Source organism: Corapipo altera, unplaced genomic scaffold (assembly GCF_003945725.1).
Source record: "Corapipo altera isolate COAL_440 unplaced genomic scaffold, ASM394572v1 113, whole genome shotgun sequence".
Taxonomy (NCBI): Eukaryota; Metazoa; Chordata; class Aves; order Passeriformes; family Pipridae; genus Corapipo; species Corapipo altera.
Window position 1 is genome coordinate 4,666,648 of NW_020884895.1, and position 16,057 is coordinate 4,682,704.

The following is a 16,057-nucleotide window of genomic DNA, read 5'->3' on the forward strand; positions in this document are numbered from 1 at the left end:
CACAAACTTAAATTAGCAAGTTTTCACCTTCAGTGAACTCTAGAAATAGGACACAATTAAGCAGAGTTCCTGCCTCAGGTATGTTTATCAATTCTTTTCCAAATAAAGGTAAAGTAACACGAAGTGAATGCATTTACAGGAAAACATATAACTGCCAGAGCTGGAGCTCTCCAGTGCACCCACATGCCTCTATCTACACTCTGCCATGAGCACTCAGGATTTGTACATGAGTACAACCTGTCTGATTCATCCACACCCCAACATGAGAGCACATAAAGCTGGTTCAAACAATGCATTCTCAGTTCCCTGTAGTGGAACACAGATTAAAGACCTCAAAGGATTCCAGTTGCTAGCAACTACATTTGCTAACTCTGAATTACAGTCTACACGTCCACCCATGCTCTGGTTACTTCCTCCAGCAGCCCATACAATGAAGACACGTCCACGTTACTGTACAGTCTGTACAGGCATCACAAGATGTTCAGACAACCAGGAAAGGGTCTTGCAACCAAAATGATCTTCACCAGACAGGGATAAAAGAACGAACAGCATCCCATACAGTTTAACTTACTTCTATCCATAGAGATCTCCAATATTCTTCAAAATTTATCTTCCTGTTTCTTTCCTCAAAGAGTTTGGCACTGAGCAACACTGAAGTTTTATTTGTACGCAAAACATCCGCTGTGGGAAACCCTCAGCCCCCAACTGCTGTGTCAATGACACTGGTTCACTACTGCCCCACATCTCAGCCTAAAATTGTCTGCCTGTGCACTCTGCCACTGGGGCCTGGCTGCTTACCCACTTCAGTTGAAAAGAAGGCAAAAAGAATAGGCAAGTACACCCAGATGCTGAAACCCTTATCATCAGAATATTTAAGCTGCCTGGCATTTTTAGAAGCAGTTATCACTTCCAGCAAGGACAGGCCTGGATGTGTCTAAAGGCATTTTTATTTAGGGGGTATCTGGTATTTATAACCATTGCTGTGCACCTCTGTAAGAGGCTGGTGACAGTCGTAACCTTTCCACAAGTTCCCGCATCACATCATTCACATGAAAGAGATCAAAACTGGAATACACTCGACATTCCACTGCCTTTAAACTAGTCCAATTCTTCTTCAGGAACTGAGACACAATTTACTGGTAGTAGCAGATCAGAGAAGGATCTGTTGTCACCCTGATCCCCTGGAAGCATTTAAGGTATCCAAAAAACAGGACACAGAACTTCAGAGATACTGAAAAGTACAGGAGTTCGACCTCCTCTCCACAGATCAACTTCATCCGACCGTTCGACCACAACCAACTTCTACTCCTGACATAAATGGAGCAGAATTCAAGACCTCAGATGCCTGAAACAGCAGACAACCGCAGATTTCTAGAAGTGTTAACATCATAGACTTAGTGAGTGGCACCTGCAGAGTTGGTAATATGAGAGAAAAACCCTCAAAATATGTTCTGACAGGGCCTTGGTGACAGTGGTATCTTTTACACTACCCTTCTGCTTCCTGAATGGATCACCGTTTTGGTCCAAAGACCAGCTGCATTTCAAGGCTATTGTGAGATTTAGAAGAGTCACACAAACGGAATTAACTTGGAGCAAACCATTGTTTTGCCAATGCCAGCACTAAATTGCCAAAATAAAAGGGTTAGAAGCAGCAGATACACTTGGCTACCTCAGAGGATCAGACAGCACACAGCAAAACACACAGGAACTAGAAGGGGAGGAGGGGAAGAACCAACGATGTCCGAAGGAGAAAAAAAAATAAAAAAAATCCATGATCAAGTAAAATTGTAGCAAATGATGCTTCTCTTAGGTTGACCCAAGATACACAGTGCAGTTACATCGGCACACAGAGCGATTAGGAGAGAACACGTCCAATGCAACAAAGGCTTGCTTTTCAAATACAGGTGGTGGAAGTTGTTATAGCGTGAACACGCACATAGACACTCAGGACTATTCAGGTGTTTTCAGCTCTTAATTCTGGGTACAGCTCTCACCACTCTAAAAGCAGATACTGAGTGAAATGCTCCAAAGATTCATATAAAGTTCCCCCTTACCTCTCCATAGATTCTGAAAGTACCGGTATCCTCCTCAAGTTCAATGGTAGTAACTCCTGGAACCTTTCTGGCTTGTTGGATGTTACTGCCATGTGTTCCTATAGCAAGTCCCATTAAATCTTCTCTGACTACAAACTCCTCGTGAAATGCTGCAGCAAGCTGCTTTGTGCACTGAAGGGAAAACAAAGGAAGATTCATCCACATGCACTCAGTGTAACGTGCCACTGTGAGCTCAGCTTCAAGCAACAAGAATCCCGAGCCATGAGTTACCTCCAAGTGTTTTGTAGCTTCTTCATTTCTCGACATGAGCATAAGTTTGGTGCGAATGCTGCGCAAATGCATGTCACTCAGAATGTTCACTCTCTTCACTGTTGCTTCACTGGCAGACTACAAAACAGAAGGAACATGAAGTTTAGGTTTTTTTAAGCAAATCCACATTTAAAGGATAAATCAGGAACCTACTGAAACTAAGTCATGAGCATGATCTCAATTTCCAGACCTTACATGAACATGGTTCTTCCTCAAAACAAAGCACAAGAAATTCAACACCAACAACAATTATCTCTTCTCACTCACAGCATGTTTCACATTAAAGATTTTGCTGCTGAATAAACACAGTAACTCTTTCTTGTTGATGTTGCCCAGACAAACAAATTAAATATTTTTCTACCATATACATGCTTGCCACTCACTGTCTAAATGACAAAGCTAAGGAAATAATCAAGGACATACAATTCTGCAGAGTGAGGTTCAAGTGGATAATGGAATCATGAAGAGAAACTAATTCTGGGGCAAGTCTATGTAGTGAGAGAAAACCATCACAGAAGAATCTAAGTGAACAACTCCTTAATGGCTACACTAAAGTGGTGCAGTTCTCCACATGGAAACCCAGCCGCGGGTCAAACTGCACAGTGTAATACAGCACAGGGGGAAAGCTACTGCTCCAGAGTGGAGTGAGCTGGAGTTACCTCCAAGCCACCTGCTAAAATCAGTAAACTGGTTTTACTCAGCTGAGAATGACAAAAGTCATAAAAACAATGACACTGAAAGCTGCTCCTAAATTTAGGTTGTATACAGTGCAGGACTACAATCAAAGATTAAATTTAAATACACCTGCTTACACTAAATCTCTCACAATTTGTATAGCTTGACAAGTTAAACCATTCTCCATACACACACAGCTGGCTGTACACTTCCCATAAGCAATATACTGAGAATTCATGCAAAATTTACATGGAAATAATTACTTACCAATATTATTAGTTGAGCAGTTTCAGCATGATAAAAAATTCGACATGCTCCCACAGCTTTCTTGAAATCTTTATGTGCATTTTCATTAGCACACCTAAGGAGACAAAGATGAGCGTTATTTCAACAAGCTGCATCAAAACTGAACATGTAAAAACATGATAAGATCCAGGAATGTTTCAGTAGTTTATGGCAAAGACTGTTGAGAAACAGGGAAGTTCCCATTCTCTTTAACATGGTTCCAGAGCTTGTTTCTCTGGGGATTCTATGCCATCACGGTTATCTGGCAAGTCTCAGTAACAGCCCCACTGTGAAGTGCATCACCTGGACATGCAAAAAACAAGACCCAAAGTTCCTATCTCAGAACTTGCCTTTTGTCCCCACCCCAAAAGCTCAGCAGGGATCCCACTCAGCAGTTTCTAAACCAGCTCCTGCAGCCACAGCCACCCTTAAGGTTCCTCACGGACCTGCAAACTGGCCTCTAAAACACAAACCAAGTGGGTTTTTTCTCTGCCTCCTCTAAGTAAATGCCTTATTAAGAAGTGTGCAGAGCTACTCACGCATCTCTGAGGTCTTCTGGAACATCCACTGTGCACTTGAAAAAGGTGTTCTTTTTGACAGTCTTATTCTGATTCACAGGTCGGAGTCGTTCATACGTGACAATTTCATTGTAAGTGGCATCACAAGCAGCATATTCAATGACATAGAACTAGGGAAGAATTTTTTTTAAAAATGGTAACTTCAGTAAGGATCAACAGAGACATAGTAACATTAACAGCATATCCAAGGAGGTACCAAATATGAAGATATAGACAAGAACATAAATCTAAGTTGATACAGTTTCTACACTAATGAGCCTGGCCATGTTCAGCACCTCTCTGATTCCTCAGTGAAGTCAGAGCACTGTTATCAGCAAACCTTCAGTTCCCCACAGCAGCATATTGGATTAATTTTCCCATACCCATCCCTCTTTCAAATACCATCATTAGTTCAGTTTAAGTTCCAAAATTCAAAATGTTTATTGGAACTGCAATTCTAAGTTATACCTAACAGAGAATCTTCCTTCACAGAAACATCTACTCTGCAACACTTTAAAACAAGCAAGCAAGGCAAATCTACTGATTCCATGGGCAAATTACCTGTGAATCATGTAAGATCAAAAGACATACAAAAATTAAATCTCTTTTTGACACATACTATGCCAAATTTAGGAAGGCAAGAGAACTAAGAAGATTTAACAGTTACCAACAATCTACTCCTACGCTTCCATCCAACACATGCAAGTATAAAGAGGCTTGTGCACAGTATCCCTGAGGATCCCTAACTCTGTGCCAGGGATGCAGCCTTCTCCTCCCCTCCCTTCCACCTGTCTGCAACTTAAAAGTGCAGCAGTACATTCTCCTCTTCCTCCCTCAAAACTGTTTCCTTATTTGTTTTAGTCAACACACACAATTTACTCAAGTATCCAGAAAAAGTAAATCACAACGATTGTGACACTTTTCCACATGCTATTTTCCAGTTTCAAGGTTTTCTTTAGCTTAAGAATCATCCTAATCACATAAGGCTGCTTTGAAACATATAAAAAACCAAGAAATGACAATGAAAATAAACACTAAACAGACAGCTAAATTTAAGAGACCTACCACTATATACTCTAAAAACTTAAATCCTATAGTTAAAGACAATTCTGAATATCAGAACAATCACAAAGCAAACTATCATTAAACACACGGGTTGTTTCTAAATTTCACATTTATAGTTAGAGGAAGAAATCTGAATGTGGAACCATGGCAAACACTGTACAAAGAAGCTAAGCTATGAGGTTCTTTTGGGGGACAATTCCATAAAATAACTATTTTGACAATCCTCTATAAAGACACTAGCCATCTGAGGGTTTAAGAATTGGATAAAAATGAAATTAAAATCAGAATTAAAAAAAATGCTTTCATGACTTTTTCTGAAAATAAGCAGCACAGCAATGTAATTGATAGCAAAATTTCACATTTCTGTGACATTTAAGAAAGGCATATGAGCCCCAAAAGATAAAACTATCATTTGAATCACCCTGCCTCCTTTTGTTTTCTTAACATGCTGCTTACCCACAAGGATCAAGACACAGAATCTTCCTTTGATATCCATGTACCACCATTTGTCCTTACAGAGCTCAACAGAAGCTGCTATTTGTTAACAGTTTTTAAACAATATTAGAAATTGGGCAATTATTTTTTCTGAGCATCGTTTCCTTTGGTTTTAGGAACTTGATACGGTAGAAGTATTGAAACACGGGACCCTTCCTATTAACAAAGTTAAATTCTCTTGTCTTATCACAAAATGCAGCTTTAATGAGACTATGTCAAAAACTGACACAGCTCTATACACTGCAGTGTCTGGATCTGCAAGTTACTAGGCAGCTGCATCTAACCATTTATTTATGGTAAAATAAACTTGACATACGTAAAACCAAAACAATCAGGGTCCTTTCACTACACTCTAAAAACACACAAAAAACAACCCACGGCAACACACAGCAATAGCTACAGCATGCTTAACTTATGGAGTATAAACAGATTTTAACCACAAGTGTTTGACTTAATTTTTAGCACCAAGTTCAATTCACAAAGTAGGTTTGTTTTAAGTCTTGTCCTTGTACATACACACAATCCTCCAAGCAATGAACTACTCTGCTCTAAGGACACAACCCTCTGCAGTGCAATGCAACATGGGTCATTTCAACTTACAGTTCTCTTTTGTCATGTTTTTGTATTTGTAGTACTTTATTCAGAGGGCTTTTTTTCATGACAAATAACCTTCTATTTACTGTATTTAATGTGATGCCATGAAATCAATAGGTTTTAAAATAATCCTTTACCTCTCCTTTCATCATTCGAACTTTTGCCAGCCACCAGCCACAAGGTTCTTGGTCATTTGCCCTGGAATAAACCTGAAAATGAAAGTTGTAAGAAACACTGAAAGTGCATACAAACATAATTCACTTACCTGCACGTATAATAAAGTAAGAATTTTTCTGATTTTCATTAAAATGGAATACTATTCCATACAGAAGTAATTTTTGTGTAAATTATCCAGTCACATGCTTCTTGCACTCCAAGGACTGTGAACAGATTTCCTTTGCATATATTACTGACAATTCAAAAGAAATTTCTAAAGGGAGATAAAATCTTGGCTAAAGACTTCTTCATGGGCAATTCCTCAGTAAATTCAAACATTGTATTCCCATTGGAAGTTCACACACAGAATAAGTCCATAATTCAGATTTCTGTTTTGTCCTTGGCTTACTTGATATATCAAGGACTAGTAAAATGAAGCAGTCATCACATGACTACATATTCCATATTAAACAAATGCTACCAAGTTAATGTAAGATCAAATACAGAATAGATGGCTCTTGAAACTCACTTTCCTCATCTTCTGCAAGTTTTATTTACTCCTTATACATTTCTGACAGGCTAAAGTCATTTGCAAGTAGACTAAACAAATTTTACAATAGCAAGGAGATACTGCAATGAGCTGGAAAGAGAATACACACCTTTTGATTTCTTGGTTTAATACATCACTTCTAATTAACACTGTTTCTCTGCAGGAACAGTGTAATTCACACAATTCCCTATCAGATTGTACCAGATACTTCAACTAGGTTTAAAACTCTTGTTTTTGGAGGAGCTTTATTACATCTTTTTATCAAAACATTTCCAACACTTCCATTTGAGGTCAAAAATGAAAACTGCCTAGTTTTAGTTCCAGAATTAAAACCTTCTCAGCTCTTTTAAGTTTTAGACTTTGAAAAGCCTCCATTGGTAGTTTTGTGGAAAAACTGAAATGTCACAGCTTCACTAAAATTCTAATAAATCACTTCTAGAGACTTTCACACCTTCACCTTGGTCAGGCACTTACAATCATCACATTGCCTTGAATGGACAACCAGTTACAACTCAGGACAGGTCATGAGGATACACTCACCTCCACCTCATCTCCTTCACCAATTTCTTTCTTGATGTCAGGGGGTGGTGGTAATCTGACTTCATTAAAGGGCACCTGGCGCTCTGGTTGCCAACTGAAAGTTGAAGAGGCATTAAATATTATTTTTCTACTATTTTCTTCATTTTAATTTTAGAACTCCGAGTTTTAACTCATTTTTTCCATACAAGCAATTCTGTTTTCTTGTTGCTAGAAAGCAAACCTTATAAGCAAAGGAACAAAACAATCATGCCAAGACAAAAGTATACCTGGGAAGATACTTAATGACAAGATTTTTAAATTAACTGAAAAATTTAACTTGACTGGCCTTTCTTATGGCTTTCACAAAACCCCAAGGAAAGATTATCAGATGCTGTACTTAACATTTCTACTGTTCAAGTCAGAGCCTTTATACAGATGTAAGCTCTGCTTTGCAGTCCACCAAGCAACCACGGGGTTCAACCATTTCTCCACCTCATATTTAACATTTCAACTTCTAACCACCAAAGTTTTAAATATTACAGGAAAATCTGACTCTGATCTTTAACAAAACTTTATATTTCTACCTGCAAACTTGCTGACACTCTCCAATGTCTGGCAAACGGATTCAAATCAAAACATATCTTTATATCTGCTTATTAATACCAATCATTTCTCAGTATATAAAATTAAATTTTACCTTCTTGTACAGAAAGGATATTTATTTTACTATGGTTGGCTCTACAAAGCATTTTACCTGTAGAAGTGTGTATTTTCAGTGCATTTTATGAAGATTACTGGAGCAATTCATACCCTTTTTTTCCTGAAATTCCTTTTCCTTCTACTCTGTAAATCTGTAGAATAACATCAGCTGTTCCTCACTCTTTCAGGCAGAAACCTAACTGAAGGCTTTGGCTGCTTCAAACTCCAATGAGCCTCTATGAAACTGCACCTCAAGATCCAATTTTCTATCTTATACAGTAATAAAAGTTTCCAGTTCCTGAAACTTCTGCATTCGTTCTTTGCTTTCTTACTCTCCAACAATGTCTCTTAATTAAGTATTGCTGTGGCCACAAACTCGTTGTCAGCAGTCTGTGCTAGTACACCTAACTTTGGGAACCTTACAATAACTGTAGATAAAGGTTGGCTAACAACGGCAGAAAACGCAAGTGACGGTTTAGACTGCCTATTGCAGAATAGATGTGTTTATTTAGTTAGTGATGATCACTGTCACAACAGTGAGAGGACAGGACACTCTTGCCAACTTCACTTCTGCTAAAGCTCTTATGAACTCAGTAAAAAGCATAAGAACTGGCCAGGTTTACATCACACAGTAAAGTGACTAGAACTGTGAACACACTTCCTCATCAGAACTACTTTTAGGCAACAGAACACCCTCAATATGTTGTAGCCCATCCTTTTTGGAACATGGCTGCTGCTGCCAGGCCTTCTGTAAAACACATGGATAACACGGATACTAAATAGCAGAAATGTGCTTGCTAACAATTACACCCCTGCTGTGAACCACTGGCACTTCCTTTAGTTTATCTGGTTTCTGACACGAAAGTAAATACTTTGAAAGCAAAGCAATTGCTTTTCTTTAAAAAGTAATATGGATGTTGAATATGAAATTGAAAATTTGTCACAACTCCTCAGACCATAGATAGGTCAAAGGACCCAATTTCTCTTCATTTGTTGGGTTTTGCAGTGGAATATGAAAACCCAGGAGACGGTAACAGCTTCCATAACCACCTCGGTGCTAGTACAAATTACAGTTGCCAAGTCATCTTTCAACTCTTTTCATAAAAGAAGGACTAGAAAACAGGTTAAAAGGAAACAAAGATTGGACTTCACAGAGTAAACCCCAGGATTACTTTTTTTCCCCCTCTAGGATTTCTTTTTACACACATGTATGTATGTATACCCAGACAATACAGACATCCCACACCCTGGGATTATGTAACCAGGATTATAAACATTGTTTATAAAGACATACTTGCACACTCCCTAGCATTACCTTTATTATCCAGCAATCTTTCCTGAAGAAAGGTTCAAAGACTAACCTACAGGTTAGAGCTGGCAGAGTTTAGTAACAATTTTTACATCAAAAGTTGACACATTTTATAGGATCTCCACCTAGTAACTGGAAGGGAAACAGGAAAGAGGATGTAGCTCACAGAATATTTTGAATTAGCACTGGAATCTCCCAGGTAATCCATGGTGTTATCAGTCTGAACACTGAACAACAGGTACCCATTTGTACTTTACCATCCCATGGATTATCCTTGGCTTGCCCCTACAAGTCCCCAGCAGCACCACTGTGTTTATATGTTACATGAAGAGGGCCTCAAGGATAATTCTTTTTCAAGATATACTTCCAGATTTGCATGCTTTTCTACTCAAAAGCAATAGGTCTTTTGACTGGATATATAAATGTATTTATTTTCCTAATAGTTAAAAAAGAATCACCATAAGGACATTTCTGGTTTTCTCTGGTTGAGAATACTGATCATTATTCCTCAGATTAGACATACACAGAATTGCTTATTTAAGTACTTTAGTGTTTTTCATCTGCTTTCCTGTAAGAGTATCAAACCTGCACCACTTGTTCTTATTTTAATTAAATCTGGCTGTCACATCTTTGGGCATCACTAAAGATACCAGAGAATGGACAGGACTGTGTAACTGATGAGTTGAATTCTGATACAGAGATTCAAGAAGTCAGTTCATGGAAGCTGAACAGAACAATGAGCCTGTCCTTCTAGAACTACACCTTTCTAAAGAAAAATCTACTTCTTAATGGAAAAACAATCAAACAAAAAACCAACAGCAAAAGCACAAAACTGAAATAACAATCTAGTTTTCAAATTATTATTTTTAAAATAAAATACTTACTTGTTTTCAAATACAACTGTGAGGGAGTCCTCATGAACATCTTTGATAAATCCCTAAAACAAAAACACGTTTGTTAGAAGAATGCCTGTGAAATTAATGTAAGGCAGCAATCTCAATACAGTCTGAAAGTGAGCCAAGACCATCACTAAGGTTCCAATTTAGGAAAGATTCAAGACACAGTCCCACTGTTCCACAAGGTTGCTGATATCCTTAGCAGGCTGTTCCAAGACGTACAGAGCACAGGGATTGCTTCCAATGACTGCTCAAATCTGACCAGCACATTTACAACTGAACTCACCATAAGAAGTTCTGTTTTACCCATAGGTGTGCACAAGTGTTTTTACAGGAACACAATGAGACAAATCCAGGCAAGGGGAGTTAGTCAAAAAGCTGTGCACAGCATTATTTGCTTCACAGGTGTTCTTCTCAACACAAAACTGAATCCCAAACAACTGTCCCTCAGAACATTATCACAGCAAGTTTGGATCAAATTTGGCAATTGAGGCTGCCACAGAGCTAGTTATGGTATCATCTTTCAGGTACTAAATTGGGGACTGTATGAGGCCAAATGCCTGTAGGACCTCTCAGGAAAACAAAGAGAATACAGTATTTCAGTTTTTTGTGCTTATATTTAAGGGGCACTGGTTATGTCAAAAATGTAAAATTAAGTTCCTAATTTCTTGATTAAGGCAGGCAGGCATGCTGAAAAAAAAATAAATTAAAAAAATGATAAAAACCCACTACTCCTGCTTTTGCTACAGCCTGGTATTTGCCCAAGCAGAGGTGGTCAAGCAGGACCCTGCAGTTTTAAAGGAGTAAGAGAGCTGCACAGCTATGTTAAGAGAAGTTCCAGGAAATCTGCTGAATGGATTATATCCACTTAAGAAACTGCCAGCTGAGGAGGACGAAGAACATATCACCTGTGCAAGGAGCAACCAGCCCACAGAGGTATTATGTGTCAGCTCAGGGAAAGATAAATTCTGACACAGGAGATCCCTCCATGTAATGACGGACAGTAAAGGAGCCCACACTGACAGCTGGGCTGCAAAGGGCCTATAAAAACAAATCTCCTTTTACCTGAGCTCTGCTCGGGCAATGCTGTAAAGGCTTTTGCTCAAAACCTGCTTTTCTGCCCCCTGAGCTTCCCTCAAACCCATCTGTCAGCAACACAAAAGACTGGTTCTAGCAGAAAGCACACTGGTAACCCTGAACAAAGCAGGTCACTAGAAATCATCCTGCTCAACCACCCAGAGTGCTCCTAATAAAATAAACCCTCTCAAAGGCCATCCTGCCACTGCAAGGGAAGGAAGGCAAATCTCCTTCTTGGAAAGGTAAGTAACTGAAACAGTTGATAATAAAATACAGCCATAATCAAGGACTTTCAGTTTCAGGGAGTCTCTGGACAGGTGAATTGGATGGGAATACAGAGCTCTGTCTGCTTAAGGATGCAAAGAGCACACAAAATTTTACTGCCCAAAATATGTGTAAGCCAGCAACAGAGGAAAAGCAGAACTTCTACCAAATTTATGCTACCAAATGTGCCCTTTAAACGAGCCTCTACATGGGGACAAATTAACGTGGCATAAAGTGCAGGAAATAACAGTTATTCTACTACAATTCATCCAAACTCTATTCAGGGGCAAAACACCCAAGTCACAGCACTGCAAACCAACCTCAGACTGTCTAGCATTCCACTACATGACAACTTATCAACAGAAAGCAGTATTTACAGAGAGAGATTAACAGCCATTTATCTGCATTCCAAGAGACTGTGATTCAAAGCTGTCTTTGCCTCTTTATGCTGCTTTAATTCATAGCTGAACCTGATCTCTTATTTATGTTACTTTGTGTTCTCACAGTGCTCAATATGTATTTAGTTTCTAAGGTGAGCCTATAGTAGCTAAAAATTTATTCTGCAGATCTGAATTCAGTTCTTTCCTTTGTTAAAAAACACAACTCCAAAATCAATTAGGTACCATAAAACATCTGAAAAACATTCAGAACTTAATACTCTGTAGAGTTTAGGAAGTCCTGAATCCACTATCTACAGATTTCATTAATAACACAAAAGAAGTGCAAAAAACTAATCAAACTATTTCAGACAACGAGCCCATTGCCAGGTGAAGTGCTGCTTTCCTGTGTAAGGCACAAAAAGGTTCAGTATTCACAGTGACTTTACAAGCTCAGCCCCACTGAAGAACACCAGAGCCGAAGTGGAACAGTAGTGCAGAGATATGGCTCTCAGCAGACCAGCAGCTGACACTGCACAAACGTCAGCTGCATAAACAGGAGCACTGGGCACTTTTTAATAAAATCTGAAGTACAAATTCCAACAAAGAGTCTGTGCATTTTACAACCCCATGTGGGTTTCAGGAAGCCCTTGGCAGAGGGAAGTCCTCCCGTTCAAAGCGTGCGCGCTGCTCTCCCCTCCCACAGGACAATACAATGCAGACTCACGGCAGACACGTGGGCAGCAACTGCCTTGGAATTACCTGAACAGCTTTTTCAGCTGGCATTCCCAAACTCTTTCACTCCCTAGTATTTCCATATCAGAAATACTCAAAATCAAGTATAGCATTTATGAAGTATGCACTTGAGGTCACAAATGCACATGTGTAAAGTATTAAATAAAATTACATAATCATTAAATAATTATATTGTTGTGACGCCTGAAAAAAATCTGATCAGATGAACACAGGACTAACAGTGAAGGAGAAACATAAATGTCAAAAATCCCAAGTACAATTCTTATCAATTTCATTACAGCTGTGGGGATGGGATCCCATTTATGGGAACTGAAGCAGAGCAGCCTCTGAGGTATTACAGACTGTATGGTTCATTTGTAACTAGAAACAATGAGAATTCAACACAGGTTTTAAATACAGCTTTCTAAGAAATTATTCCATTATGGCCAAGAAAGATACCAAAAGGATCATCAGAACATTTGCTTAAAGTAAAAATTCCTGCACATTCTTTCCTACCTACAATCCTGACTATACACATTATCAGCTGTCACAACTTCAAGATAAAAAAGAGAAATAGATTTCATGCATGTTGGGATGAGATTCAGTGTAGTTTTAAAAGAAGTGTTCCAAGAGCCTAGGATTATTTAATTTAAAAAAAAAGGTTTTACAAAAAAACCCATGACATTAAGATATTTCACAATACAAACCAGATGTTTTTACATCAAAAGTTTAGAGTAAATCCCATAAATTCACAAGGATTTCTTCAGAAAGGGTGTGGTGCACATAAAACAGAGAAGTAAATATCCTGCTTTTCAACTAGGGAGTTTTGAAGGAGTTCTTTATCAGTGAGGTAGCCTATATAAATAGATTTGCACTACTCATGTCTGATATTGTATCAAAAACATTCTCTACTAAATTAAGTAATGATACATCACCTTAACCTCTGCTCAAATGAACAAGGTGCTCCATTACTGAAATTTAATTTAGCAGTGTTGCCTAAGACAGAAAATGCCAGCATCTAAGTCTGAAGAGTCCTATGTTCCTAACATATCACTCCATGGATCTTCATTCTAAACAGAGGAATGAGGCAGAGCTAACAACAGGGCACCAAACATACATCAAAACACATAGTGAGGAACCGTACTATTAGCAAGCAAGTTTACATATAACCTTTGTGTGTGTTTTACACCACCTACAAAACTGTGGAGGGCAGGAAAGGAAGAAAAATTGGCATGACTTCATCTTGCCAAACCCCTGATTTGGCCCGTGCAGATATTAGTGTCAGTCATTCCGTGCACTGGGAGCAGGATCTCTGGCAGTCCATGTATGCCCTGCTCACTCAGGAGGCAGGAGACTGTACTGTACTCCAGCTATTAATGTCCTGTTGGCTCCACAGGCACTTGGGTTCAGACCTGTCTCTGCCACTCACTTGGCAGGAGCTGGGCTCCCAACACCAGCACCTGGAAAGGACGGGATCAGAGACCCGGCAAATCTAACACAGGGCTGGACCCAGGGCCGGGTGAACGGGGCAGGGAACTGAGAATGGATCATTTGCCACCAAAATCACTACAGCTGAGACTTCATTCCATAACAGACACACTCTTTCCCTTTTACCTGTGTTTTGCTCATGGATTTAGGATTAGGATCTGCTGATAACATAAACGGATCAAGACTTACTGAAGTGCCCTTACAGTGAACTGTATGTCTCTGTGTCTGTGTATATAAATATATATATATATATATATATATATATATATACACATATATATACACATACACAACTTGTTTTTAAATCCAGTTCCAGACAAAGTCACAAAATGTGTAAAACAGCCAGTCCCTCTGCATCCTGCTTTCTTAAGTTCATCTGACCCCCAAGTAGGGTGGCTGAATCTAAAAATGAGGTGCTGTTAGTTTAGCTGCAAACTTTCTTTCCGGGACAACCACCGTGCTGGCTTTTCAGTCCCACATACCTGCACACTAAAAACCATATTAATATCACTTTACCCACTGCTGACTCAATTCCAAACAGCAAACACTTGGGCATCTGGTACCATGGACTGCTTCTGAACCAGTGACATAAAGGTCAAGCAGCCTATATCCAGTTACCAAGCCTTTCCCTCCTTTTCAGATGCGAGAACCCTTTGCATTTCTAACACTGATACAGAACTGTTTCATGAAATAATGAAATACATGAAATAATTATTACTGAGGGATGCATCTCATGCTGAGCCCCCAAGGAAAAAAAAAAGAAAATAAATCAAAGCAAACGCAAGAAACTTGTAAATAATCAAATCACTTGACAGGAAAGAATGAACTTGGTGAAGTATTATTTTCATTAGGAGTGATTAGCTGCACCTGCTTATACAAGGAATTGAAAAAAGCAAGCAGCTGTAGTTTGCTGCAAAACACAAACATTACAAACAGGCATTAGGTAAGAAAAATACTATCATATCCATTTTAGTTTCATTTATGACATTACTACTTATTTCCATTCATAATCACAATTATTACAACATGTAAATTCAAGGATCTTTCTGACAGTTATGCAAGAACCTCAGCACTGAATCCCCTGGTTTAGGTTTATTCATGGAAATCTAAATGACTCATTGCTTATACTGCTTTCTTCATAAGCATATTCCCAAAGGGCAAAACTTCCAGAAGACACCCTCCACTGATCAGGTACCTCAGCAATCAATAAGCACTACCTCTGGCATCTCCCTAAAAGGCTCAAGCAAATGGCTTGTCAAAAGCAACAATGACTACAGCTACTTCTTGCAGGACTCTACACAACTTTCAAGAGACCACCAGCACCTTTAAAATGTCTGAAATTTCCCACCCATACAGATATAGGGCTAGATGTAATTAAAAATGCTGACCATTATAACACAGTTGAGACCTTCAAAGAAAAAGCCAAAGGTCATTCAAGTTACCAAGTTCCCTGGTACAGTACTTGTGTGTGAATAACTGTGTAAGCTACACTCCTAATGACAAGTTCCTAGTTTAACAGCCATCAAGCTAAAAGCCACTCAAAATAACTCAAGTTGTTTTCAAAGCCACTAATTAAAAACTGTAAGAAAAATTAAAAAATAATTATACTTTTATTGATGCATAAACTCTTTCTCCCACAGAATTGCTCATCATGCTTTGACTCTACATGTGGAGAAATGGTGTGTACTTTTCATTCATCACTTTTTCCCCTCAGTCATATTTTGGCTAGTCTCAACCTTGAGGCCAGTGCCAACTCCTGCTACCAGCACTTTGTTTAGTCCTATTAGCAGAACAACTGCACCTCTTGAAACAGGAACAGAACAACAAGGAAGCACTTCAGAACCTGTAAATTAAAGGCTGAGTTCCATTCATGTCTTTATTTATTCTATGCCCTTATATATTCTAAATAGCTACTACTGTAGAACTGAAAGAACAGAAGAGCATGTAGCACCA

General features: G+C 38.8%; 1 protein-coding gene across 2 annotated transcripts in view; it reads right to left on the reverse strand.

Moving 5' to 3' along the window:
- Positions 1-16,057, reverse strand: part of FXR1 (FMR1 autosomal homolog 1) — a 32,935-nt gene that overhangs the window by 13,134 nt on the left and 3,744 nt on the right. For both annotated transcript variants that reach the window (XM_027647143.1, XM_027647144.1), the window contains exons 2-8: positions 10,152-10,204; positions 7,281-7,374; positions 6,172-6,243; positions 3,863-4,011; positions 3,306-3,399; positions 2,325-2,441; positions 2,055-2,225 (exon numbers count right to left, since the gene is read on the reverse strand). In XM_027647143.1, coding sequence (XP_027502944.1) covers positions 2,055-2,225; positions 2,325-2,441; positions 3,306-3,399; positions 3,863-4,011; positions 6,172-6,243; positions 7,281-7,374; positions 10,152-10,204 — 750 coding nt within the window. The remainder of the gene's footprint in view (positions 1-2,054; positions 2,226-2,324; positions 2,442-3,305; positions 3,400-3,862; positions 4,012-6,171; positions 6,244-7,280; positions 7,375-10,151; positions 10,205-16,057) is intronic.